The 26,879-nt window shown below is 40.8% G+C and overlaps 1 protein-coding gene across 1 annotated transcript in view; it reads left to right on the forward strand.

Moving 5' to 3' along the window:
• Positions 1–8,467, forward strand: part of LOC126474642 (proton-coupled amino acid transporter-like protein CG1139) — a 99,564-nt gene extending 91,097 nt beyond the window's left edge. Inside the window, exons 8-9 of the mRNA XM_050102121.1 lie at positions 7,736–7,959; positions 8,336–8,467. Of these exons, the coding sequence (XP_049958078.1) occupies positions 7,736–7,959; positions 8,336–8,467 (356 nt within the window). The remainder of the gene's footprint in view (positions 1–7,735; positions 7,960–8,335) is intronic.
• The last annotated feature ends 18,412 nt before the right edge of the window (positions 8,468–26,879 follow it).

The following is a 26,879-nucleotide window of genomic DNA, read 5'->3' on the forward strand; positions in this document are numbered from 1 at the left end:
TATGGACCCTTCACAGAATTTCCACACAAGCTGGATATGATTCATCAGTTGTGCCATCATTCTGTTATAGTGCTCATGTGAACATCCTCACACCCATAGATGAGATTCTGGACATCCAGTTCAGATGCCAATTAGTACTGTCATGTTGTCAGCTATCACAGCATAGATAAGAGGGCTTGTGAGTCTAGATGTATCAAAATGAACTGTTACAAACTTGTTATTAACAGTGGGACTACTACAATCACACACACCTCTAGCCCGTCTTCCACTCACATCACAGAAGTGATGTTCATGGCTCAACTGTTGCTGTCAGAGGATCACTAGGAAGATGGAATGGAGCACCATGGTGTTTAATGATGGAGGCAGATTCTGCCTGCAAGTGATGATCATTGGCACATGCAATGTAGACAGAGTGAGTGCTGTCTTGTAGAGTGTATTTGTCTACGACACACTGGCCCCACCCCAGTCCTTAAGGTTGGCGGTGTGGCAAACTACAACTCTTGTTCACCTTTCATGTTTCTGGAGGGGACACTAACCAGTGCTTGGTATGTGCAAAATATATTTAGACCCATTTTCTTGCCATGCTTGCAACAGGAAGATGATGTGTAATTCCAACAGAATATTCCTTGCCCACACACTGGCTGTGAAAATCAATTTACTCTGCAAGATCTGCAGCAACTGCTCTGGCCATGGTGATCTTTGAACATGTCTCAAATTGAGCACATGTGGGATATGATGGGACTTGTCAGCCAACAACTCTGACAAAACAATGTGAGCAGATCAAGTAGGTGTGACATAATGTGTCCCATGGCAGCATTTGCCATCTGTATGATCAACTAGATGCCAGAGTTAGTGTCCACATTGCTGCCCATGAAAGCTACACCATGTACTAGTATGGGTGTTTCGGAGTGAATCAACATTAGTACTTGAGAACTGCTTGTGCTATAGATCTGTAAATGTAATCATCTCATGCACTCGATTTGCACTGTTGCAACAGTAAATTTTGTGCAAGCTGGAGACCTCTAAAAGGGTGTACTAGTTTTTCCTGGTAGTGTGTATTATTTAACTATGTCATGGAAAATATGTCATCAGGGAATGGACCAAATCTCTACCAGCAAACACTGGGCTAAGGACAAGGATCAAAGCAGACAGCCAAAAGATTCCATGCCTGGATTTTGCTGATGACCTGATCTTGCTGGCAATGCCATGTGAGAGGTTTCTTTGCAACTCCAGGCACTGCATTTAATAGCACAGGGGACAGGCCTGTTGATTAGCATGAAAAAGACCAAAACCTTTACCAATATTTAAGATGGCCCGATAACAAATAGAGGCAACACTAATAAGTATATCAAGAGATCCAAACCATAAAGCATCTTGAGGAATGGATTTCAGATGATCCCAGTGAGATGGTAGCTTTTGAACAAAGGAAAATGAAACTACATAGAGCATCTATGCTAGCAGAAATATGTTCACCTTGAAATAGCTGCTGATTAATATAAAACTAAGACATCATAACACAGTAGTCAGAGCTTTAGCCCTCTAGCCAGCAGAATGTTTATCACTAAATAACAAGACCTCAATAAGATTCTTCAAATTACAAGAAAGGAAACTTAGTGGCACCAAGGATCCTAGAGGATGGGAGACAATGACACAAACCTAATTGTGAACTCTGCCTAAATCAAGAAAATAACTTAACCAATGCAATCAGAAGAAGACAACTAGTGTTCTATGGCCAACTGTACAGAATGGACCCTTATGAGCTGTCCTATCAGATCTTCAAAGTAGCCAACTAGGGTAAATCATCTGTGTCCCTGTGGATCAAGCAAACAGAGAAAAACCTTCCAGAATTTCATATTAGGCAAGACATAATAATTATGAGGGGTAACTATAATTTAGCTATTGAAACCAGACTGTTCTTAACATCCTTTACAGAAGTTAATCACAATGATATAAAGAAATGATCTGAGGAATGCAAGACAGAGTTCAGGAGGGAAAAAAAGACTATTGAGCTAACAGAAATGCTGAAGGTATTAACAAGAAAGCAGTCACTAAGCTTTACCAAGAACACCAGAAATGGCAGACAGCAACAGCACTGTAAAAGTAGTATGGGCCACACATGACCCAAACTAGTTACAGGTTAGACACAGACAGTGGGCATGGAATTAAAAACATCCGGATGTTCAAAAACAAAGGAAAACAATATCTCTTTAGCTGATCCTTGAATTTATTGTAATATATTGACACAAGAAGATAAATTTTGCATATCTCCAACATTTTTATTAACTAGATCATGACTTTGTCAGTACGTAGACAGCTGTGTAAAATTAGACAGATGCTATGTTTGACGTATTAGATAAAAATAACAGTTGAGTAATAGCAGAAGAGAAATACCAGTGGCTTGTATCAAAGTAAACATTTTTCTCCCAATATAGATGAACATAGATCACATAATCATTATTAATACATTAACATTAGTCATAAATAGTTGTTAATACACTTTGTGGATGTAGCCTGCAGTGGCTACTTTTACCAGCTGATGTATAAGAACCATAACACATCTATATCAAAATGAGATAATTAGTTTGACTGTATTTGGAGTTACAAAGAGTTCATAGAAATGATGTCATGTAATATGTAAAGCTGCTCTCTCTCTCTCTCTCTCTCTCTCTCTCTGTCTCTCTCTCTTTCTCCCTCCTTCTTCTTCTTCTTTGTCAAATTGACAATGAAGGAACTATTGTAAGTCCAACTCAAATACCAGAGTACTTCAATGAATTATTTATAAATGTAGCAAAGTCTGACATAGAAGTAACAGATTATCACAACAAAGTAAATCCCTTTGGCCTAGGTGAAAACTCTGAAAACTTTACAAAATTCTTAAAATTTTCTGTGAAGGATGTACAAAATGCTATGCTAATATTAAGAAACAAAAAATCTGCAGGTTGGGATGGAATACCCACCAAAGTTAGTAAAGTGGTACACAACAGAATTGCAAACCCACTAGCTCAAATAATAAATCAATGTTTTGAAGAGGGCTGTTTCCCAGAGGTATTGAAATATTCTAAAGTCAAACCACTCTTCAAGAAGGGATCAAGAGAGAGCATGGAAATTGTTGTCCTATCTCGATTCTCCCAGTCATATCTAAAATATTTGGAAAACTTGCAGTTGCACAAATCCAAAACTTCATTGCAATCAATTTGGTTTTCAGCAGGAGAAAAACACCACAGATGCAGTAAACAGTTTCACTGAGAAATTCTGTAAACCATGCATTGTTTGTTTACAAATTTGAAAAGTATGGCATTAGCAGCAGTGCCCTATAATGGCTTAAATCCTACTTATCATCTATTCAAATGGTGCATATTATTTTTCTGTCTGAAAAAAAAAAGTCTCAGGGTGTTCTGCAAGGCTCCATATTAGGCCCAGTCCTATTTCTCTTCTATGTTAACAACTTACCATTACATATCAGCTCCCCATCAGTTCTGTTTGCAGATGATACTTCTGTCTTAGTTGAAGATCAGAATTCAGAAACAATTCCCAAATCTGTGATCAGAGCCCTCAGTACCTTAGAAACTTGGTTCCAGCCAAATGAGTTGAATCTAAACATATCTAAGACTGACATGATGCAGTTCAAAACCAAACAGTCAAAATGTGAGCAGATTAAGATTGTACACAACAACCAAGATATAGAAGAGGTTGACTCATCAATTTCTTCGGTTTAAATGTAGGTAAAAATTTGAGCTGGCAGGCACACATTGAATACCTACCAAACAAACTGAGCAGCTTTGCATTTGCAATGCAAATATTATCAACTACAACTGACATGGACATATGAAAAGTAGCATATACAAGCTACTTCGAATCTATTAATACGTATAGTATTGTTTTTTGGGGTAACTTGACAAACATAGTGCGGATACTAAAAATACAGAAAAAAATCATTCGAAATATGTGCACTGAAGATCACAAAGAACCATGTCGACCATCATTTAGAAAACTTAAATTAACTCTGCCATCCTTACACACATATGAGATTATGGTTTTTTGTACAACAGACATGAATTATTTGAGGGAAATCTTTTATCCATTTACATGGTACTAGAAACAAAGAAAATTTTATGTTCCCCACCCACCACCTCAGACTGTATGCCCAGGGACCTCAATACATGGGAATGAAAATTTGTAATAAGTTAAAAGAGAACAAGTTGATACAGATGAATTTAGGTTCACTTAAAAGAAAGCTGTATGAGGTACTGACATTGAAGTGTTATTACTCAGTGGATGAATTCATGCAGGACAAACTGGATATTTGAGCTGGATAAAATGTGTTATATATTCCAAAAAATATCCTTATAGTGTTATTATTTATTGTAGTGCTATTATTTATTAATGTAAAAATGATTGTAACTGTATTATAAATTTTTGACATGTCTCCAAATGGACTGCAAATGTGCGTCATGAGATGAATAAAACACAATTCATAATTCACCAAAACTAATTTAAAAAGGATTGTGTCATATAATATGCCATTTTGAAATTGATAAATCATATCATATTAATTTTAAGTGACAAAATACTGTCTGTGAATTTTTAAAAGCATTTTATCACACAATTAACAGTATTCTCCTAGAGCCGCTGAAATATTATTGTATCAGGGAGCTTGCTGATGATGAGATTTTATACATATAACTTAATGGATGTAGAGTATAGCATTAAAGAACTTAGGTCATGCACACAACAAAACAATATCTTCAGTATGGGGAAATAATCACTACAGGTGTACCAGAGAGAGTGTTGTTATTGTTATATTTGAGCTTTACTGAACTGAGATGAAACATATTATATCCATTTCTCTACTACATATGGCTAGACCAGTCATCATTATAAGAACTACATGAGTGTAAATGAATGAATGAATGAAACAGAATATTCCAAATTATAAGGTGTTTATATTTGTTGAGAGTTCTCTCACATATTGAGGATTCTGCCACTGTTTAGTTGTATTGAAAACACTAATAGACATATTATTTAACACTTTATTACAACACTCCATGTGAAAAGGGCCTCACACATTTCAATGATATACAACAAATAGTTATATGCATGGAAAAAAAAGGCCATACAAAAGATCATGGCTCACAGTATGTTCAACAAGAGTACAGATACTCATTTATTTATGTTCTTTGACCAAGCTTAACAATATTGATAAGAAAGTGGACCCTAAGTCTTGTGGTACAAATATTGTTAAACATGTAAACTTCACAACTTTTCTTGATACTTAATATTAGATTTTGAAACTGAAAATGTTAAAGCTGACATACCTTTCCTATGTCTTATGGCTTCATATTTTGGGGTAATCTATCACTGAGGAAGAAAATTATGTGTTGCACAGGATAATATGTGGTGTCCACACTAGAACCTCTTGTAAACAACTCTTCAGGCAGCTGGGCTTGCTGGCAACAGCCACTCACTGCATTTATTCTCTTATGACGTCTGTTGTCAACAATTAATCACAACTGAAAAACAAAACAGTGAGAGAATGCAATACTGATCCATGGAACTTGCAAAAACTAAATTGTACTAAGCTAGCTTGACTCATTCTACACCCACAAGAATTCCCTTCATTATGAAATTTGTGGAACACAGTTTGTGGATTAATGAATGAATTACTCAGTTAATGATGAATGATTGCATAATGTTTAATGTTTACAGGAAAACTGAATTCCTATGACAAATTATTCCAAATACACTGCCAGAAAAAAATTAGGACACCTTTTTAGAGGTTACCAATTCACTCATGATCTACTGTTGCAACAGTTCTTGTGGAGTACATAAAGTGATTACATTTACAAATTAAAAGCACATGCAGTGCTGAGGTACCAGGTGTCGACCCTTGCTGAAACATCCATGTTGGTACATAGTGTAGACCTCCATTGGTGGCAATGCAGGCTCTGTCTCTGGCATCCCACATGTGCTTGATTGGAGACAAGTTTGGAGGTTGTGTTAGCCAGGGAAGTTGCTGCACATCTTGCAGAGCATATTGATTTTCACAAGCAGTATGTTGGCAAGCATTATCCTGTTGGAACAACACATCACCTTGCTGTTGCAAGAATGGCAAAACAATGCATCTGATGACATTCTGCACATACCGAGCACTGGTTGGTTTCCCCTCCAGAAAAATGAGGGGTGAACAAGAGTTGTAGTTTGTCACACCTCAGACTATAAGGACAAATACTCTCCGCAAGACAGCACTCACCATGTCTAGGTCATTGTGCAACAATCATCACTTGCATGCAGGCAGAATCTGCTTTCATCATTGAAGATCATGGTACACCATTCCTTCTTCCAAGTAATCCTAACAGCAAAAGTTGAGCTGTGAATGGTGATGCTGTGACATGGTGGAAGACAGGCTAGAGGTGTGTGTGTGTGTGTGTGTGTGTGTGTGTGTGTGTGTGTGTGTGTGTGTGTCTGTAGTTCCACTGTTAATAACTGGTTCACAACAGTTCATGTTGACACATCAAGACTCACAAGCCCTCTCATCTGTGCTATGTGGCTGTACAATCTGCCGCTGCTGCCCTGACAACAACAATCCTGGCAGGCATCTGTGCTGCATCAATGCCCAGAAATTCATCTACAAGTGTGAGAATGTTCATGTGACCACTAACACCAGCATCATTGCATGACTGATACAGCTCATCCAACTTGTGTGGCAATTGTCTGAAAGGACCAATCCACCACTCAAAATGCCACAGTTTGGCCCCTTTCAAATTCACTCATTTAGGTGTAGGAAGCATTAGTGCATCTCCATGGCATGGCTGCCTGCTTGCTTCACGCTTTAGCATCACACTGAGTCTTTTGGCTGTGAGCATTCCCTATTGAAGGGTAGACACAATTGGAGCTCTGGTAGCTATGCCACTACTCTGTCTGATGGCTGACAATGTTGAAACCATTATCAGTACATCTACTATCTCCCAGCTGGCATATGCCATCATCAGATCAAAATCAAGTGTCATCTTTCAAGGTGTACTATTTTTTTCTGGCAGTGTATTTGACTATCATAAAACACAATACTAGGAATAAAAAGCTTCTATTTTGGCAGGCAAGTATTTTGCCACATTCATATGAAGTCACACTGCCAAAAATATTGTGCTTGAACCGTTTAAAACTAGATAAAAAACAAAACATCTGTTTCCTAGGTGGTAGTAAAGTGAAAGGCTCTCCACAAATCAGTGTTGGAACCAGTGACTCCCCGAAATAGCTCTTACTTTGTCTGAAAAAATGTTAAACATGGTGTTTAATTTAAATAGAAAAGTCATTCAGGATATTTGATTAAAGAAGACAATTATAGTTTCCCTATTGTCCTGTCTTGCTGTCTTTCTCCTAGTCTAACATCTTGGTTGGCTTCTCTGCCATTTGCTATTGCCTTTTTATAGCTTTTGAAAGAAAGTGCTCATGTTTTTATTATTTTTTTCTATATATGTCTGCACCAACTTATAATTAGATGTTTATTTGGTTATAGATTTTTTTACCTGATTGATTTATTTTATGTAGGGGTGAACACTAATCAAGATTTATTCTCTTAGAGAAAATTTGCAGGAGTTTCATGAAGGAAAATAATTTGTCGTCATGTCAGCAAAAGAGATTTACATTCAAGTCATTATTAATATTACTGGTAGGTAAAATAAATATTTCTATAATATACTGAAATAAAATAACAATTTTTACATTTACTCTGTTGTAGTGGGTGTGGCAGCTGCAGTGCCAAACATAGGACCTTTCATCTCACTAGTTGGAGCTGTCAGTTTGTCTACTATGGGCATCATATTCCCTGCAATTATTGAACTGGCTACATTCTGGGATTCACCTGGTCTTGGTACTTGTTACTGGCACCTCTGGAAAAATATTTTAATTATTATGTTTGGTGTGCTTGGCTTTGCCACTGGCACCTGGTCAAGTTTGAAAGAGATTATTGAACAAACATAAACTAATGAGACATTGAGAAAAGAGTGTTCAGGGTGTCTGCTCATGCACTCTGCATATATCTGTAAAATTTTGGAAGAGTAATCTCAGAAAAAAGAATACAGATACATATATTCTTTGTTACACAAGCTGGTAACTATAAAACCCTTATGTTAAAATGGCCCACATGTAGTATTAATTTATTTTCGATACACAATTATGTGGCAACCAGTTCCAACAAAAACTGGATGGAACACAATACATTAATATGGCTACCAGCCAGTATAACATTGGTTGGTTGCATCTTATCTTAAATATGTGCTAGTGTGCAATGTTTATCATCATAACAGTCACTGCTAAGTCATTTGTGAGAGGCACAAACATAATTGTAACATTCTCACAGTTTGTGCATCATTGTGATCATATGATAAATATCTCTGCAGCCTTAAATCTGGTTAAGAATGGCAACTGCATGTGCAACTTTCTGTTGGCTATAATTGGTGACACAATTTGATAAGTAACAAAAACTGTGTTAGTTATTCTGAATAAGCCAGGAGTTCCTAATATGTGATTAAAATAGTTAAGAAATATATACCGTTTCATTTCTCACATGTATCAAGCAGTACTGAGATGCACTGTACACATAAAAGTATTGTCTGTGTATTAGTATTGGAACACTAAACTTGTTGTTGTTTTCCTCTTCTATTGCTACCTAAGAGCTAAATTCAATCAAAGAGCTAAATTCAATTAATGTAATAACACCATAACATAAGAAAAATTTTGCTCTTAGTTACTGTATTCTTATCATGCAGTTGTAGCTTTTATGCAAATATGAGGAGTGTTCTTGTGTAGCAGATATCTGACTAGACATTAACTGGCATGTGTGTATTTTCCACTTTCATGAAAGAAACAGTTGAGCACTGAATCATGTCTAGTAAATATGTTTCCATACTGTAAGGAAATATTGTAAAATTTGTAAACTACATAAAGTTATCAGTGACTGTATCACCAACTGAGCAGCAATGACATCCACAATTAACGTGGTTTTCTTTTAACCTACTGTTAATGTGATCATGATTATACGTGATTATTGCTTGAAGGATGAAAATGCACATTATTTGTTGAAATGCGTCATGTCAGTCATGAACTTAAAGGAAGAACTTACAGAAAATATATTTGATCAAGTAATATGTGTATAATGTAAAGTAAAATGTTATTTATTTGTTTCATGAGCTTCACAGTGAGATTCTCTGTAATTGTGAAAAATATAATTCATTCGTTCTTATAAAAATTCATGTGTTGGTTTTGCTGTTATTGTAGTCTTCAGTATGAAGACTAGTTTGATGCAGCTCTCCATGATGCTCTATCCCGTGTATGCCCCTTCATCTCTGAATAACTACTCCAACACAGAGCCTGTTTGCTGTATTTATCTCTTGGTTTCCCTTTACAACTTTTACCCCCCACATTTCCCTCCAATAACAAGCTAGTCATCTCTTTATGACTCAGAATGCGTCCTAACAACCAACCCTTCTTTTAGTTATTCAGTACCCCTTCATTAGTTATGGAATCGACCCATCTAATCTTCAGCATTCTTTTGTACCACCACATTTTAAAAGCCTCTATACTCATCTTGTCTAAACTGTTTATTGTCCATGTTTCCCTTCCATATATGACTGCACTCCAGACACACAACTTTAGAAAAGTCTTCCTAACACTTACTTCCATACTCAGTGTTACTAAATCCCTATTCTTCACAAGTGATTTTCTTGCCATTGTCATTCTACACTTTGTACCCTCTCTACTTCAACCATCATCAGTTATTTTACTGCCCAAATAGCAAAACTTAGCTAATACTTTTACTATCTCATTTCCTAATCTAATTCTCTCAGCATCACCTGATTTCATTTGAGCATGTTCCATTGCCCATGTTTTGTTTTTATTAACGTTGTCTTATATCCTCCTTTCAAGACATCTTTCAAGACACCTTTGCTGCCTCTGGCAACATTAAAATGTCATTGAAAAACCTCAAAGTTTTTATTTCTTCTCACTGAACTTTCATTCCTTTCCCACATTTTTCTTTTGGTTCCATTACTGCTTGCTCAGTGTGTTGGTTAAATAACATTGAGAATAGTCTACAACCCTGACTCACTCCCTTCTCAACTGTTGTTTCCCATTCACCCCCTTATAACTGCCGTCTGGTTCCTGTATAAGCTGTATGTAACATTTTGCCCCCTTTATTTTACCTCTGACCTTCAGAATAAGAATTCATACCAGCCAGCATTGTCATAAGCTTTTCTGAGTCTACAAAAGCTGTGAACATAGGTTTACCTTTCTTTAACCTATCTCCTAATATAAATCAGAAGGTCAGTAATGCCTCACACAAAATGATCTTCTGAGATGTTGGCTTCTAGCCATTTTCCCTTTCTTCTGCAAATAATTCATGTCAGTATTTTGCAACCATTACTTATTGAACTGTTAGTTCAGTGATACTTACACCCACCAATACCTGCTTTCTTTGGAATTTGAACTATCATGTTCTTCCTGAAGTCTGTGGGTATTTCGGTTCTGCTGGAATGTCACCTACTCCAGGGGCCTTGTTTCAACTTACATCTTTCAGTGCTCTGTCACAATCTTCTCACATTATTGTATCTCCTATCTCAACTACATCTATGTCCTCTTCCCTTTCAATAATATTACTTCAAGTTAAATGAACCAACAAGTTCACTGTTACCAGTCACCGTTTTATTTATTTCCACGACGCGTTTCGAAGGTTTAAACCTCCATCATTGGGTGGATTTACGTAAGTAAGTATTACATTTGTGTGTGTGTTGTGTTACGATTTTTTGGAGGAACTTGTGGCACTGCCTTCAGTGATCACAGGTTCCTTTTGCTATCGTAACACATCACATGTTCGCATTTACTTCAAGTTCATTTCTTTTGTATGGTACCTCTACATACAACTTCCACCTATCAGTGTTCCTTTATTTGTTTAGTACTGGTTTTTCATCTGAGCTCTTGATACCTGTATTCACACAAAGCATCCCATCTTCAGGCCACAAGTGGCCCATCAGGACCATCCAACTGCCATGTCATCCTCAGCTTAAGATGCGGGTAGGAGGGGCATGTGGTCAGCACACTGCTCTCCCGGTCATTGTGATGGTTTTCTTTGACCAGAGCTGCTCCTATTCAGTTGAGTAGCTCCTCATTGGCATCATGAGGCTGAGTGCACCCCGAAAAATGGCAACAACACGTGGCGGCCCGGATAGTCACCCACCCAAGTACAGGCCAAGCCCGACAGCACTTAACTTCCGCGATCTCACGGGAATTGGTGTATCCACTGTGGCAAGGCCATTGCCTGTATTCATACAGCTGCTTCTCTTGCATCCAAATGCCAGCTTAATTTTCCTGTAGGCATTATCTATCTTTCACCAAGTAATATAAACTTCCATATTTGGCCTCTTGCCATTCCTTTTTGTCATTTAGTGTTTCCTGTAAGTCTCATTTTTTAATAATTTGCATTCTGTTTCACCTGCTTCATTTGCTCCTTTCATCAATCAAATTAAGTCAAATTAAGAATTTTATTAATTCAATTGAACAGGCAGTTTGCAAACTACCTCCAGAAACTGCAGAGGAGGTTAGGAGGGATGCATGCCATTTGTTGACTAGGGCTCGTCCACCCAAGAGTAATGTAACAGCAGCAGAGAGGGCTGCTTTACACTCTCTCAAAGTTGATCCTGATATTGTTATTTTACCTACAGACAAAGACAATGCCACTGTTGTTTTAAACAAACAGGATTATGTATAAAAGGTGCAACACTTTATATCTGACTCAGCGTATCGCAGAATCGATGCTGATCCCATGAAAAGTGTTGAGTGAAACACCAACAGCCTCCTGAAGAAAAGTGGTTTGTCACAGAACACTATCAAGAGTCTTAACACCTATAGCAATGTTCCCCATAGGTTATATGGCCTTCATAAGGCACACAAGGAAGTTGTTCCTTTCCATTCTGTAATGAGCAATATTGGTGCTCCAACATATTGTGTAGCCAAGCACCTTGCTTTTCTGTTAAGTCCACAAGTTGGTTGGTGTGAACATCATATCAGGAACTCAGCTGATTTCTTAATTTGTTTGGAGGGAATATGATTGAATGACTCTGATATTTTAGTAAGTTTTGATGTGATCTCTCTCTTCACTCATGTTCCTCTGCCTGATTCATTGCAGATAATTGAGGTTAGGTTTGGTGTTGAATTAAATAATCTCTTTCAGCATATGTTGACATCGACTTACTTTTCATTCAATGACCAGTATTGCGAGCAGACAGATGGAGCTGAGATGGGTAGTCCATTGTCTCCTGCAATTGCAAATTTGTTTATGGAAGACTTCAAGGAATGTGCATTGGAGTTGGTGCCTTTGAAACTTGCCTGTTTCTTCATATATGTTGATGAAACTTTTGTTGTTTGGCCTCATGATAGGAAGAATTTCAATGCCTTTTTAGAACACCTGAACTCGATCCACCCGAACATTCATTTTACAACGGAGGTGGAAGAGAATGGTTGCCTTCCCTTTCTTGACGTTTTGGTTAGGACGAAGGTTGATGGATCATTGGGACATACAGTTCACTAGAAACATACTCACACTGACTTGTATTTACAGGCTGATAGCTGTCACCATCTGGCTCAGCGTGAAGGGGTACTTCATACCTTGGTACATAGGGCACATGTCAATTCTGACACTGAGACTTTGCCAGCTGAGCTGGCCCATCCTGAAGCTACATTTCATCAAACTGGTTATAGTGAAAGACAGATTGAATGTATGTTGTGCTATTGACCAACTGTGCATTGGGTGATTGACGACAATACGGAGTCAACACCTAAGTCTACTGCCTTTCTGCCCTCACGTGGAAGCACTTCCAACAGTCGTAATTTATGGAAAAATGATGTGAAAATTTTTTCTAATCTCCATCTAAAATAAGAGTGCCTTGGGTTCTGTTAAGGATGATCTTGATTTGTGTAAGTTGGGTATATATTGCATTCCTTGTAGTGTGGCATGGGATATATCGGTCAGACTATCAGCACTGTGGAGGACAGATGTACTGAGCATAAATGGCACACACGATTACAGTAGCCAAGTAGATCTGCTATTGCTGAAAATTGTTTGGATACTGGTCACCCTATGTTATATAACAACACCGAGATATTTGCGTGCACATACAGCTTTTGGGACAGTGTTATTATTGAGGCTGTTAAGATTAAATTAGTGAGCAACCTTGTAAACAGGGATGGAGGTTTTTATCTGCACTCTGCTTGGAATCCTGCTCTCTGCCATGTCAAAAAGCAGAGAGACAGAGTCAATGTTACCTCACTTGCTAGTTCATAATCTTTCACTATCAACACCTCTGACTTTGGTCATCTTTGGTGGCACTAGCACTCAGTGTGTGTGTGTGTTATCTTTCCTGAATTACTTCAGGAACCGAGGTTTTAAAATTGCCTGTACATTGCCTGTCCATTGCAGTTTGTGCCTTGAAATTGGTTGGGTGTACTCCCTCCAAAATACTGGTGGTTTTTGTAAATATTACCTGGCTGAATTCCCGTAAGTTGTTTGAAAACAGTAAAAATATTAGTGCCGTATAACTAAATATTGTGACTACATCAATGACCCTTTTGCTTCCAAAAACAAATGTGTCTGTAGTAAAACAAATTAAAATAATTGGATAAGTAGGGGCTTTGTAGCATCCAGTGGTAGGGCCAAAGAGCTGCCCAGTTTAGTTAAGTGCAGAACAAAGTGATCAAATATCAAGATGTATTATACTAGGTATAAGAAAAAATATAACAAAGTCATAAAATGTGCTAAGAAAAAGGTTATTGAGATGGCTATCAGCCTTTCAGGGAAAGCCTTAGTAAGAAAACACAGTTAGAACAGCATGGCAAATGTTAAATGAAGAACCAGGTCATAAAAGGAATAAAATGGACTGTTCCAAAGAAATTAGAAGTAATAACACCTTAATAAAAAGCCCTGAATCAATAGAAAATGTCTTCAATAACTACTTCATAAATATCTGAAAACATATGACAGACAATACCACAATCTCAGCAACTAATTATGAAAAAAGAAAGTTGGTACTCACTATACAGCTGAAATGCTGAGTCGCAGATAGGCACAAAAAGACTGTCACAAATTAAGCTTTCAGCCAGTGAGGCCTTCATCAACAATAGAAGACACACACACACACACACACACACACACACACACACACACACAAACACAATTCTCACACACAACTGCAAACTCAGGTAACTGAAACCACATTGCGAGCAGCAGCACAAGTGCATGATGGGAGTGGCAACTGGGTGGGAGTAAGGAGGAGACTGTGGTAGGGAGGGCAAGGGATAGTATGGTAAGGGTGGCGGACAGAGAAGTGCTGCAGGTTAGACGGAGGGCAGGGTAAAATTGGGGAGGGAGGGGGAGGGGGTGGGGAGAAGAAGAGGTGAGAAGTAGAAGGACAGGGTGTGATGGTGGAATGACAGCTGTGTAGTATTGGAATGGGAACAGGGAAGGGGCTGGATGGGTGAGAACAGTCACTAACGAAAGTTGAGGCCAGGAGGGTTACAGGAACATAGGATGTATTGCAGGGAAAGTTCCCACCTGTGCAATTCAGAAAAGCTGGTGTTGGTGGGAATGATCCCTATGGCACAAGTTGTGAAGCAGTCACTGAAATGAAGGATGTCATGTTTGGCATCGTGCTCAGCAACAGGGTGGTCCACTTGTTTTTTGGCCACAGTTTGTCAGTGGCCTTTCATGCGGACAGACAGCTCATTGATTATCATGCCCACATAGAATGCAACACAGTGGTCGCAGCTTAGCTTGTAGATCACATGACTGGTTTCACAGGTAACCCTTTGCCTTTGACGGGACGATTGTGACCAGACTGGAGTAGGTGGTGGTGGAAGCATGCATGGGACAGGTCTTGCATCTAGGCCTATTACAGGGGTGTGAGCCATGAGGCAGGAGTTGGAAGCAGGGGTTGTGTACTAAGCATGGACAAATATATTGTGTAGGTTCGGTGGACAATGGAATACCACTTTTGGAGGAGTGGGAAGGATAGTGGGCAGTGTCATTTCAGACCATGATGAGAGGTGAAGAATGTAATTCAGTTGCTCCAGTTCTTGGTGGTACTGAGTTACAAGTGGAATGCTCCTCTGTGGCCAGATGGTAGGACTTTGGGAGGTGGTAGGGGACTGGAAAGATAAGGCACAGGAGATATCAAATCACAAATCTCCCATTTAAGGCAACCTGAACAACACTAAGACATCGATGTTTATGGGACGTTAACTATGCTCGTGACACTGTCTTCTATCTATATAGCTAAGCCACTGGCCAAAGTCTTCAAAGTGTCAATGCCAGATAGGGTGTTCCCAGAAAGCCTAAAAATTGCAAGGTTAATACCTTTATTCTAAAATGTTGATGCAAGAGGACCAGAAAATTACAGACATGTGAGTATTTTACCAACAATAGCAAAAATCTTTGAATGTATTCTGTACAACAGGTTGATGAGGTTTTTCACAATACACAAAATATTATCCAGAAGTCAACATGGTTACCAGAAAAATAAGTCCACCACTACTGGTGCACAAGATCTCACTGACTATGTGCTAGATGCTTTTGACAAGGAATAAACTACAATAGGAATATTTTGTGACTTATCTAAAGAATTTGACCTAGTAAATCACGAATTACTTCTGGAGAAATTACAATTCTATGGGATCAGAGGTACTCTGCTTGACTTGTCAAGATCATATTTGACAAACAGGTGTCAGAAAGTGGAAATATCAGATGGAAAAAGAAATAAATTTTACTCAGGTGTAAAGAAAATTATACATGGTGTACCACAAGGAAGTGTGCTTTGGCCATTACTCTTCTTGATGTGTGTAAGTGATCTTCCCAGTTGCATCCAAAGTTAGACCATCCTTGATGCTGATGATACCAATATTGTGAAATGCTGAAGGGGTTCTTTGTTATCTTGATAAATGGCTTTGCAATAATAGATTAGTATCAGATTACAAGATAACCAATATAACTGTTTTAAAAAAAGCAAGAGCAAGTGCAAAACTTTTAGGTCTCTGCATAGATGACAAAATGACATAGTCAGAGCACATCAGTATTGTATGTCATAAGCTCAACACAGTTTGTTTTGCTGTCAGGAAGTTAAGTGAAATTGTCAACATGGAAACCCTGACAAAATATTGCAATGCACAATTTTATTCTATTATGTCCTATGGGATGGAACTTTGTGGGAGTGCATTAAATATGAACAACATCCTTATTATACAGAAAAACAGCATCCATGTAGTGACAAAGCAAAAGGGGCATACCACTTAAAGACCAAAATTCAAAGTGAACATCGTAATAGCTGTAAATATCTACATCTGCAGAATTATAACACACACAACAAATGAACAGGTACACCAATATGAAACCAAGAATTGCCGGAAACTAAGCGCAATTCAGCATTGAACCATACAGTATGAGAAAGGGATTACATACACAGGAAAGTGCCTCTATAACTGTCTTCCAAATGTCATTATGCAAATAGACAACATAAATGGATTTAAAAAATGTATTAGACAAAAATCCATTTTACTCAATGTAAGAATTTTTTGATCAAAGCAAAGTTATGAATAAATGAATGTATGACCATAAACTCTTATGATTATAGCCTAACATGATTATAAACCTGTGTGATTTTAACATGTATGATTATTAATCTGTATAATAGTATTAATTTGTAACCGTATGTTAATTTGTAACTATACAGCGTGTTACAAAAAGGTACAGCCAAACTTTCAGGAAACATTCCTCACACACAAAGAAAGAAAATATGTTATGTGGACATGTGTCCGGAAACGCTTACTTTCAATGTTAGAGCTCATTTTATTACTTCTCTTCAAATCACATTAATCATGGAATGGAAACACACAGCAACAGAACGTACCAGTGTGACTTCAAACACTTTGTTACACGAAATGTTCAAAATGTCCTCCATTACCGAGTATACATGCATCCACCCTCTGTCACATGGAATCCCTGATCCGCTGATGCAGCCCTGGAGAATGGCATATTGTATCACAGCTGTCCACAATACGAGCACGAAGAGTCTCTACAGTTGGTACCGGTGTTGCGTAGACAAGAGCTTTCAAATGCCCCAATAAATGAAAGTCAAGAGGGTTGAGGTCAGGAGAGCGTGGAGGCCATGGAATTGGTCCACCTCTACCAATCCATCGGTCATCGAATCTTTTGTTGAGAAGCGTACGAACACTTCGACTGAAATGTGCACGAGCTCCATCGTGCATGAACCACATGTTGTGTCATACTTGTAAAGGCACATCTTCTAGCAGCACAGGTAGAGTACCTCGTATGAAATCATGATAACGTGCTCCATTGAGCATAGGTGGAAGAACATGGGCTCAATCAAGACATCACCAACAATGCCTGCCCAAATGTTCACAGAAAATCTGTGTTGATGACGTGATTGCACAATTGCGTGGGGATTCTCGTCAGCCCACACATGCTGATTGTGAAAATTTACAATTTGATCATGTTGGAATGAAGCCTCATCCATAAAAAGAACATTTGCACTGAAATGAGGATTGACACATAGGGCCTGCGCACGCTCTACATGGTACGGAAATAATTAGTTCGCCCGTAGCACTCTCCATAAAGTGATGTGCTCAACGTTACCTTGTACAGCAGCAACTTCTCTGACGCTGACATTAGGGTTATCGTCAATAGCACGAAGAACTGCCTCGTCCATTGCAGGTGTCCCCGTCGTTCTAGGTCTCCCTCAGTCGTGAGTCATAGGCTGGAATGTTCCGTGCTCCCTATGACGCCGATCAATTGCTTCGAACGTCTTCCTGTCGGGACACCTTCGTTCTGGAAATCTGTCTCGATACAAACATACCACACCACGGCTATTGCCCCAAGCTAATCCATACATCAAATGGGCATCTGCCAACTCCGCATTTGTAAACATTGCACTGACTGCAAAACCACGTTCGTGATGAACACTAACCTGTTGATGCTACGTACTGATGTGCTCGATGCTAGTACTGTAGAGCAATGAGTCGCATGTTAACAGAAGCACCGAAGTCAACATTACCTTCCTTCAATTGGGCCAACTGGCGGTGAATCGAGAAGTACAGTACATACTGACGAAACTAAAATGAGCTCTAACATGGAAATTAAGCGTTTCCGGATACATGTCCACATAACATCTTTTCTTTATTTGTGTGTGAGGAATGTTTCCTGAAAGTTTGGCCGTACCTTTTTGTAACACCCTGTATATGCAAACTTTATTGTACTCTCAATTTCAGTATATAAGACCTGACAATGCTTATATGTAAAGATACAACAGGTATCAACTTATTACATCACAACAGCTGCTGATAAATAAATAAAGTGACTTTATATCGTATTCTCAAAAATATTTGGAAAGTTAGCTTACAACAGAATGTTGAATCACCTTTCCAACACTAACTTTTTAAGTACACCTCAATTTGGCTTCTTGAAAGACTTCTCTACAGGCAAAGTAATAAAATGATCTCATAAACTCACTTCTAGTAGAACTAAACAACAAAAATTACCCTATGGTAACTTTCTGCAATCTTACTGAAGTCTTTAGTTTTGAAGGTGATAAAATTATACTAGAGGAATTACAGTGGTAGAGTATTGACAGCATCCTAATTTCATGGCTAGAGCTGTATCTTGAAAATAGACAAATACACCATTAATAAGTGATACCACAGGAATATCACTAAATTCAGCGATCATTAAATATGATGTCCCACAAAACTTAGTGTTTTGCTCACTCTTGTTGTTGCCTACACTATTGTTTTACCAGGGACACTGGAGAGATGTTCAAAAACATTGATGTTTACTGATAACTCCAGTATAATGATAGGGGGTGTGAATATATTCATATCAGATATAGACAGAAGAATAATGGAGCTGATCTACAACTGGTTCACAGTAAGCAATTTCAATCTTAATCTTAAAGATGAAGCTCCATGTGTGAAGTTCCTTGGTATCCAGACAGGCTATGTACAAAATGGCATCTGCACATTGACAAGTTAACCAAACAGCTCAGTTCTGTATGTTATAGAGTAGAAATTTTACACTGTGTTGACCAGCAGATGAGATTCCTAGGATACTGAACAAACTTGCACTCACTCCAGTCCCATGGCATAATTTTATGAATCACTGTAGCTACGGTTAAACAAGTTATTACTCTATAGAAGCTTGCAGTAAGAATATTGTTTAAAGCTGTAAATGAATATCTTGCAGAAGCTTGCAATTACCTGCCAATACATATACTCCTTAATGGTATATGTGGTTAACCAGCAACCTGCCAGAGCTTTTTAGTTGAAGATGGTCACTAAGTGACCGAAAATCGATTTTGCGATAATAAACAAAAATATACGACCAATGCTGTCTATCCTTCCAAGTATACCCATTATCTGGTCGTAGTGCACAGGACACTATGGAGTGGCCAATCAAAAAACTTTTTAGTTTTGTAACATTCAAAAATTGGTTTCTGATGAAGCACATAATACACTGAATACTCAGTGCCACATCTATGCTTTTTATAAAGGCACAATCATATGAGGTATCAAATGAAATTTGTGACTGGATTGAGGATTTTTTGGTAGGGGGAACACAGCAAGTAGTGGTGGATGGAGAGTCATCAACAGAGGTCAAAGTAACTTTCGGTGTGCCCCAGGGATGTGTGTTGGAAACCTTGCTAGTCATATTGTATGTTAATCACCTTGAGGACAATACTAACAGTAATGTCAGACATTTTGCAGATGATGCAGTTAATGAAGTACCAGTTGAAAGAAGCTGCACAAATATTCGGTCAGATATTGATAAGATTTCAAAGTGGTGGAAAAATTTATAATTTGCTTTAAATGTTACAGAAATCTAAAACTGTGCACTTCACAAAATGAAAAGCCTAACATCCTATGACTATAATATCGAGGAGTCTGCAACTACATCTATACTCTGCAAACCACTATGAGGTGCATGGCAGAGGGTACATCTCATTGTATGAGTAATTAGGGTTTCTTCCTGTTCCATTCACATATGGAGTGTGGGAAGAATGATTGTCTGTATGCCTCTGTGCATGCAGTAATTCTTATCCTCACGATCCCTGTGTGAGCATTACTTAGGGGGTTGAAATATATCCATTTAAAGCCAGTTCTTGAAACTTTGTTAATAGACTTTCTTGGTATAGTTTACATTTGCCTTCAAGAGTCTACAGTTTCAGTTCCTTCAGTATCTCTGTGACATTCTCCCAAGGATTAAACAAACCTGTGACGATTTGTGAAGCCCTTCTCTATATACATTCAATATTCTCTGTTAGCCCTATCTGGTACTGGTCCCACACACTTGAGCAATATTCTAGGATGGATCATAGGAGTGATTTGTAAGTGATGTCTTTTGTAGACTGATTTCACTTCCCCAGCACTCTACCAATAAACCAAAGTCCACCAGCTGCTTTACCCGTAGCGAATCTATGTGATTGTTCCATTTCACATCCACACAAAGTGTGACACCCAGGTATTTGTATGAGTTGGCTGATTCCAACAGTGGCTCACTGATGTTATAGTCATAGGATACCTTTTTTTTTATTTTTTTTTATTTTTATTTTTTTTTTTTATTTTTTTGTGAAGTGCACAATTTTACATTTCTGAACATTTAGAGCAAGTTGCCAATCCCTGCACCATACTGAAGTCTTGTCAAGATCTGACTGAATACTTATGCAGCTCCCTTAGATAGTACTTCATTATAGATAACTGGATCATCTGCAAAATGCCTGATTTTACTATTAATATTGCCTGCAAGATTGTGGGAGTGACAAGTCGATAGTCGACAAGACACTGAGAGATTCTCTTTACGAGCGGGGTTCTTTGGAGGACACGATGAGTGTTCGTTTTCCCGCGTTAACGTATGTATCAAGTGTGTTTGTGCGGTACAATAAAGGTGGTCGTTCACAGTATAAATTCCACACAAGTGTTTTCCTTTATGTAGTGAAATTACCCCTACATAAGTGGTGACCCCGTAACTAAGCAGTGTGACAGTAGGCAAGTTTCTTGAGATATTTTCCGCGACGTCTCGTATCGACATGTCGTCTGCACAGAACCTCTTCCGCGACATCGACGGCGTCATCCAAAACATCAAAAAGGAGCTCGACACGATGCAGCAAAACCCTCAGTTCACAGTGCCATGGATGCCTACATCTCATACCGACTTCGCCCACGACGTCACGTTTCCAACCGCGCCGCGTGTGCCGGTGGGTCCCACGCCGCCGCCACAGGACATTGTCTCGCACAACCAGCGCGCAGGACACGCCGATATCAGACCCAAAGTGCTCCCGTTTTCATCACCCGCGTCGGTACTGCTCCCACGAGTTTCACACTTTCCGTTCGCCAGTGATCGTGGGCCACCCGCGTCGCGGTTACAAATTCGACCCCCTACCTTTCGTTCCCGAGCGTGCAGCAACAAATAGTCAACGATTTTGAACAGTTCACGCAAGTGATATGCAACCTGGACCAACGTGCGTCGTCAGTGGTATCAGATATAATTATGCAACCCCCACCACAACAAGCCTACGCCACTCTCAAGACTGCTTTAATTTCGCGTTGTACAAAACCTGTGGATCAGCAGATATCACAGCTCCTGTACCACGAGAAACGCGGTGACAGGTCGCCTTCAGACTTTTACCGGCATTTACGTGCTATGGTGGACCCTTCCGTGTTCTCAGACACATTACTTTTGCACATATGGCAACAGCAGTTACCTCCGCAGGTGGGCTTAACCGTAATTGCTTACGAGGGCCGGCCATTAAGCGAGTTGCTGCAAGTAGCCGATAGAGCGCACTCCCTGTTCGACTCGCGCGCCACAGTGGCCGCCACCGCAACCACCTCGGCCAACGACACCAGCCGAGCACGGCTGGAGCCGGTTGACGCGGTGCCTCCAGCTTGTGCTACCACGACCGCACGACGAGTGCCGGACGCAACTGAAGATTTCCGATCTCTCTGCGCTGCCATCGATCAGCTGACCGCCCATCTGCAGCGGCTAGAGCCACGCGACGTTCCGGCGGCTGACACACACACGCGTCGTCGTCGTCGCCAGCCAACGCGACCGCCGCATCACGCAAACAACGGCACCGCTGGTTCCACCAGCGCTTCGGCGCACAAGCTACGAAGTGTAAGACGCCGTGCTCGCACCCAAACGCATCCCACGGCCTGCTTTAGGCGCAGCCAACCGTGACAACAAGCAACTGCGCCTAAACTCACAGACACATGGAAGGGGAACACCCCCATTTCAGCCCGAGCCTACGTTATGTGGATCGACTTCTCCCACAGCTGTAAGGTACGCTGCTTTACAAAGACTTTTCGTTCCAGATCGCTCTACAGGATGGATGTTCTTGGTCGACACCGGCTCAGATGTCAGCACTCTGCCTGTAAATTTCTTCCCTTCAGACAAACGCACTGAAGAGACCACTTTGAAAGCAGTCAATGACTCAGTCATCCACACATTTGGACAGAAAACACTGCCAGTGGACATTGGGCTACCAGAAGAATGTAACTGGACCTTCGTTATGGCCGATATCAACCAACCTATACTAGGTGCTGATTTCCTGGCAAAACATGCATTGTCCGTGGATTTACACAAGTCACAACTCGTCCATTCTGTCAATGGATTTGTTATTTCGGGAATACAAGGACGTCCGACTTCTCATGCATGCCAAAGGGTAGATAACCTCAGTGCACCCACCTGGGAGGACACCATAGCAACGAAGGAAGCTGACCGGCACATGGCTCAAACGACATCAAAACAGTTAATGACACAACAACAGGCTCCTGCTGTTCCAACCACAAAGGCGACACCCAAACCACAACAGGGAACAAGAAAGAGCAGGGCGAAGCATGAGACGGTGCACCACATCCGTACAACTCCAGGCCCACCAGTCTCCTCACGTGTTCGCAGGCTTGCACCTGATCGCTTGCGGGAAACCAAGGCCATTTTCAACGAGATGCTACAGGAAGGAACTATACAGCCATCCAACAGTCCGTGGTCCTCTCCTCTGCATCTCGCCCGTAAAAAGAATGGGTCATGGCGCCCGTGCGGTGATTATCGAGCTTTGAATGCCCGAACTGTTCCAGACAGATACCCTGTGCCACATATACAGGATTTCACCCATTCACTGGCCGGGGCATCCATATTCAGTGTTTTGGATTGCCGTAAGGCTTATAATCAGATCCCAATGGCAGAGCAGGACATACCAAAGACTGCAGTGACAACCCCATTCGGGCTGTTTGAATTTTTGGTGATGCCATTTGGGCTGAAAAATGCGGCCCAGACACGGCAACGGTTCCTAGACAGCGTACTAAGAGGACTACCATATAGTTTCGCCTATTTAGACAATATTCTGGTGTTTTCGGAGAATGTTTCTGACCATCAGAAACACGTAAGCGAGGTGCAAAGCAGGCTTAGTGCTCATGGAATTACACTTAAAAAGGACAAGTGCGTATTTGGGGAACCCGTTGTAACCTTCCTGGGTTATAAAGTGTCAGCTCAGGGCATTTTCCCACTGCCAGAGAAGCTGGAGTTGTTGCGTACCCTACCACGGCCTCAAACCTACCACGATCTCCGACGGTTCCTAGGGATGATAAATTTCTATCGTCGCCACCTCCCCGGAACAGCAGCAATCCAGACGCCACTGAACAATGCCTTGGCCGGACACAACAAAATTGGCAAGTGCCCACTCCCATGGACACCCGAGATGGACTCGGCTTTCAAGGCACTGCAAAACAGCCTTCACAACGCAGTGGGGCTTGCACACCCTGCACCAGGAGCTCAGCTAGCCATAGTAGTGGACGCAAGCCAAGTCGCAATCGGGGCAGCACTGCACCAGAGAGTGAAGGGTCATTGGCAGCCACTAAGTTTCTTCTCACAAAAACTACAGATGAGTCAAACTCGTTGGAGTGCATATGACAGGGAACTCCTCGCAATGTATGAAAGCGTCAGGCACTTCCGCCCCTTAGTTGAGGGCAGGCAATTCACCATATACACCGACCACAAACCTCTCGTGGCAGCTTTCTACAAAGTCAGCGATTCATGTTCCTCCCACCAGGCCCGCCATATAGAGTTTATATGCCAGTTTTCGACAGACGTGCGTCACATCCATGGTGCCGAAAACATTGTGGCAGACTATTTCTCACGTATTAATGGGATAAGTCCAATGTTAGCTTATTCTGAATTGGCAAGGGATCAGGCTTCAGATGCGCAGCTGCAATCCTTGTTGGTTGACCCGTCCACTGGCCTACGTTTACAACTTGTGGACGTCCCTTGCAGCCCATGTAAGGTATGGTGCGACACCTCCACGGTTAGACCACGCCCATACATCACCCCCCAGTTCCGACGAAAGGTATTCGACAGCATTCACAACCTGGCACACCCGGGAACCAATGACTCAGTGAAATTAGTGACGGACCGTTTTGTGTGGCCTTCAATCAAGAAAGATACACGGGAGTGGGCCCGCAGCTGCTATCAGTGTCAACGTAGCAAAGTGGGACGCCATGTTCACGCTCCAGTAGGACAATTCCCAAACCCAACGGCACGTTTTGGGCATGTACACATTGACTTCGTTGGACCCCTCCCCCCTTCAGAAGGTTACAGGTACTTGTTTACGGCAGTGGATCGTTGCACGTGGTGGGCAGAGGCTACACCAATCAGGGACATTTCTGCAGAGACTACTGCACGTGCATTCTTGGAAACTTGGATGGCTCGTTTTGGGTGCCCATTTTTCGTTACCACCGACCAAGGATGCCAGTTCGAGTCAACACTGTTCCAACAACTGTCAAAACTCTGCGGCTTCCAACGAAACCGTACTACTAGCTACCACCCGGCCAGCAACGGTTTGGTGGAAATGTGGCACCGGACCTTAAAGGCTGCCGTGATGTGCCACGAGGACTCATGGATTCAAGCGTTGCCATTGGTTTTGTTGGGGTTACGGACCACATTAAAAACAGACATCAACTGTTCCTCGGCAGAGTTGGTATATGTAGAACCACTCCGAGTTCCAGCAGAATTCCTTGCACCAGTTCCTCTCCCAGATGACACACAACTACCCCAGATCTTGCAACAAATGAGGAAGCAGGCAGAGACACTACGTGCAGCCCCGACGTCTCAGCACGGCACGCATCCAGTGTTCATACACAAGTCCCTCGATACTTGTTCCCACATCATGCTCTACACAGACCTGGTACGTCATTCGTTACAGCCACCGTACACTGGACCATACCAAGTGCTAGGACGGGACACACACACAATGGATATCCTCCTCCACGGAAAGTCGACCAAAGTTTCCATTGAGCGAGTAAAACCTGCTTGGACAATGACAGCATTGACGACAGTCTCACAGACGACTTCAGACACAACTTGCAATGAACCCACACCTTCCGCAGAACCAGACAGCTGTGTCCCACATGAGCCCCACACCAGGGGGCCTAATGCAGCAACAGAATCAGCAAGCAGCACCCACACCCGCACTATCTGCACTCGGGCAGGCCGAGAGGTGAAGTTTAAGTACCCCACCATACCGGGTGCTCCGCACTTCAGGAGGGGGGGGGGGGGGGGGGGGGCTGTGGGGGAGTGACAAGTCAATAGTCGACAAGACACTGAGAGATTCTCTTTATGAGCGGGGTTCTTTGGAGGACACGATGAGTGTTCGTTTTCCCGCGTTAACGTATGTATCAAGTGTGTTTGTGCGGTACAATAAAGGTGGTCGTTCACAGTATAAATTCCACACAAGTGTTTTCCTTTATGTAGTGAAATTACCCCTACAAGATCATTAATATACAACATGACCAGCAAAGGTCCCAACAGCTTCTCTGGGGCACATCTGAAGTTATTTTTACATGTGACGATGACTCTCCATCCAAGATAACATGCTGTGCCCTCCCTATGAAAAAGTCCTCAATCCAGTTACGAATTTCATTTGATACCCCATACGATCATGATTTTCACAGTAAGTATAAGTGTGGTACCGAGACAAATGCTTTTCTGAAATCAAGAAACGTGTTTTCGAAAACCATTCTGGTTGACATTGTGTTCAAGATACCTTATTATGTTTGAAATCAGAATATGTTCTAAGATTCTACAACAAATTGATGTCAAGAATATTGGATGGCAGTTTTGTGGATCACTTCTACTACTTTTCTCATGGACAGATGTGACCTGTGACCTTTTCCAAGAACTTAGCATGTCCCCCCACCAAGGGATCTATGATAGATTATAGTGAGAAGAGGGGCTAACTTAGCTGCAAATTCAGTGTAGAATCTGACAGGGATTCCATTGGGGCCTGGAGTTTTGTTCAGTTTTAATGATTTCAGCTGTTTCTCAGCACCACTGACACTTAATACTTATTTCACTCATCTTTTCAGTGGTATGAGTATTAAACTGGAGCAACTCTCCTGGGTTTTCCTTTTTAAAGGGACATTTGTAAATGGAGTTAAGCATTTCAGGTTTTGTTTTACTACCCTCAACTTCAGTTCCTGCCTCGTTCATTAGCGACTGGACACTAACTTTGGTGCCAAATATGACCACAATTTCTTTCAATTTTGTGAAATGTCATTTGACAATATTCTGCTACAGTAGTCATTGAAGGCATCATACATTGCTCTCTTGACAGCTAAACATGTTTCATTCAGCCTCTCCCTACTCATAGCCCTACTCCTATTATGAGGTAGTCTCTGTTTCTTTAGAAGTTTCTTTACAGTGACTGTATACCATGGAGGTTCCTCCCATTATGAACTGTTCTACTGGGTACATAGCTATCCAATGTGTGGTCTACTATTCTTTTAAA

Source organism: Schistocerca serialis, chromosome 4 (assembly GCF_023864345.2).
Source record: "Schistocerca serialis cubense isolate TAMUIC-IGC-003099 chromosome 4, iqSchSeri2.2, whole genome shotgun sequence".
Taxonomy (NCBI): Eukaryota; Metazoa; Arthropoda; class Insecta; order Orthoptera; family Acrididae; genus Schistocerca; species Schistocerca serialis.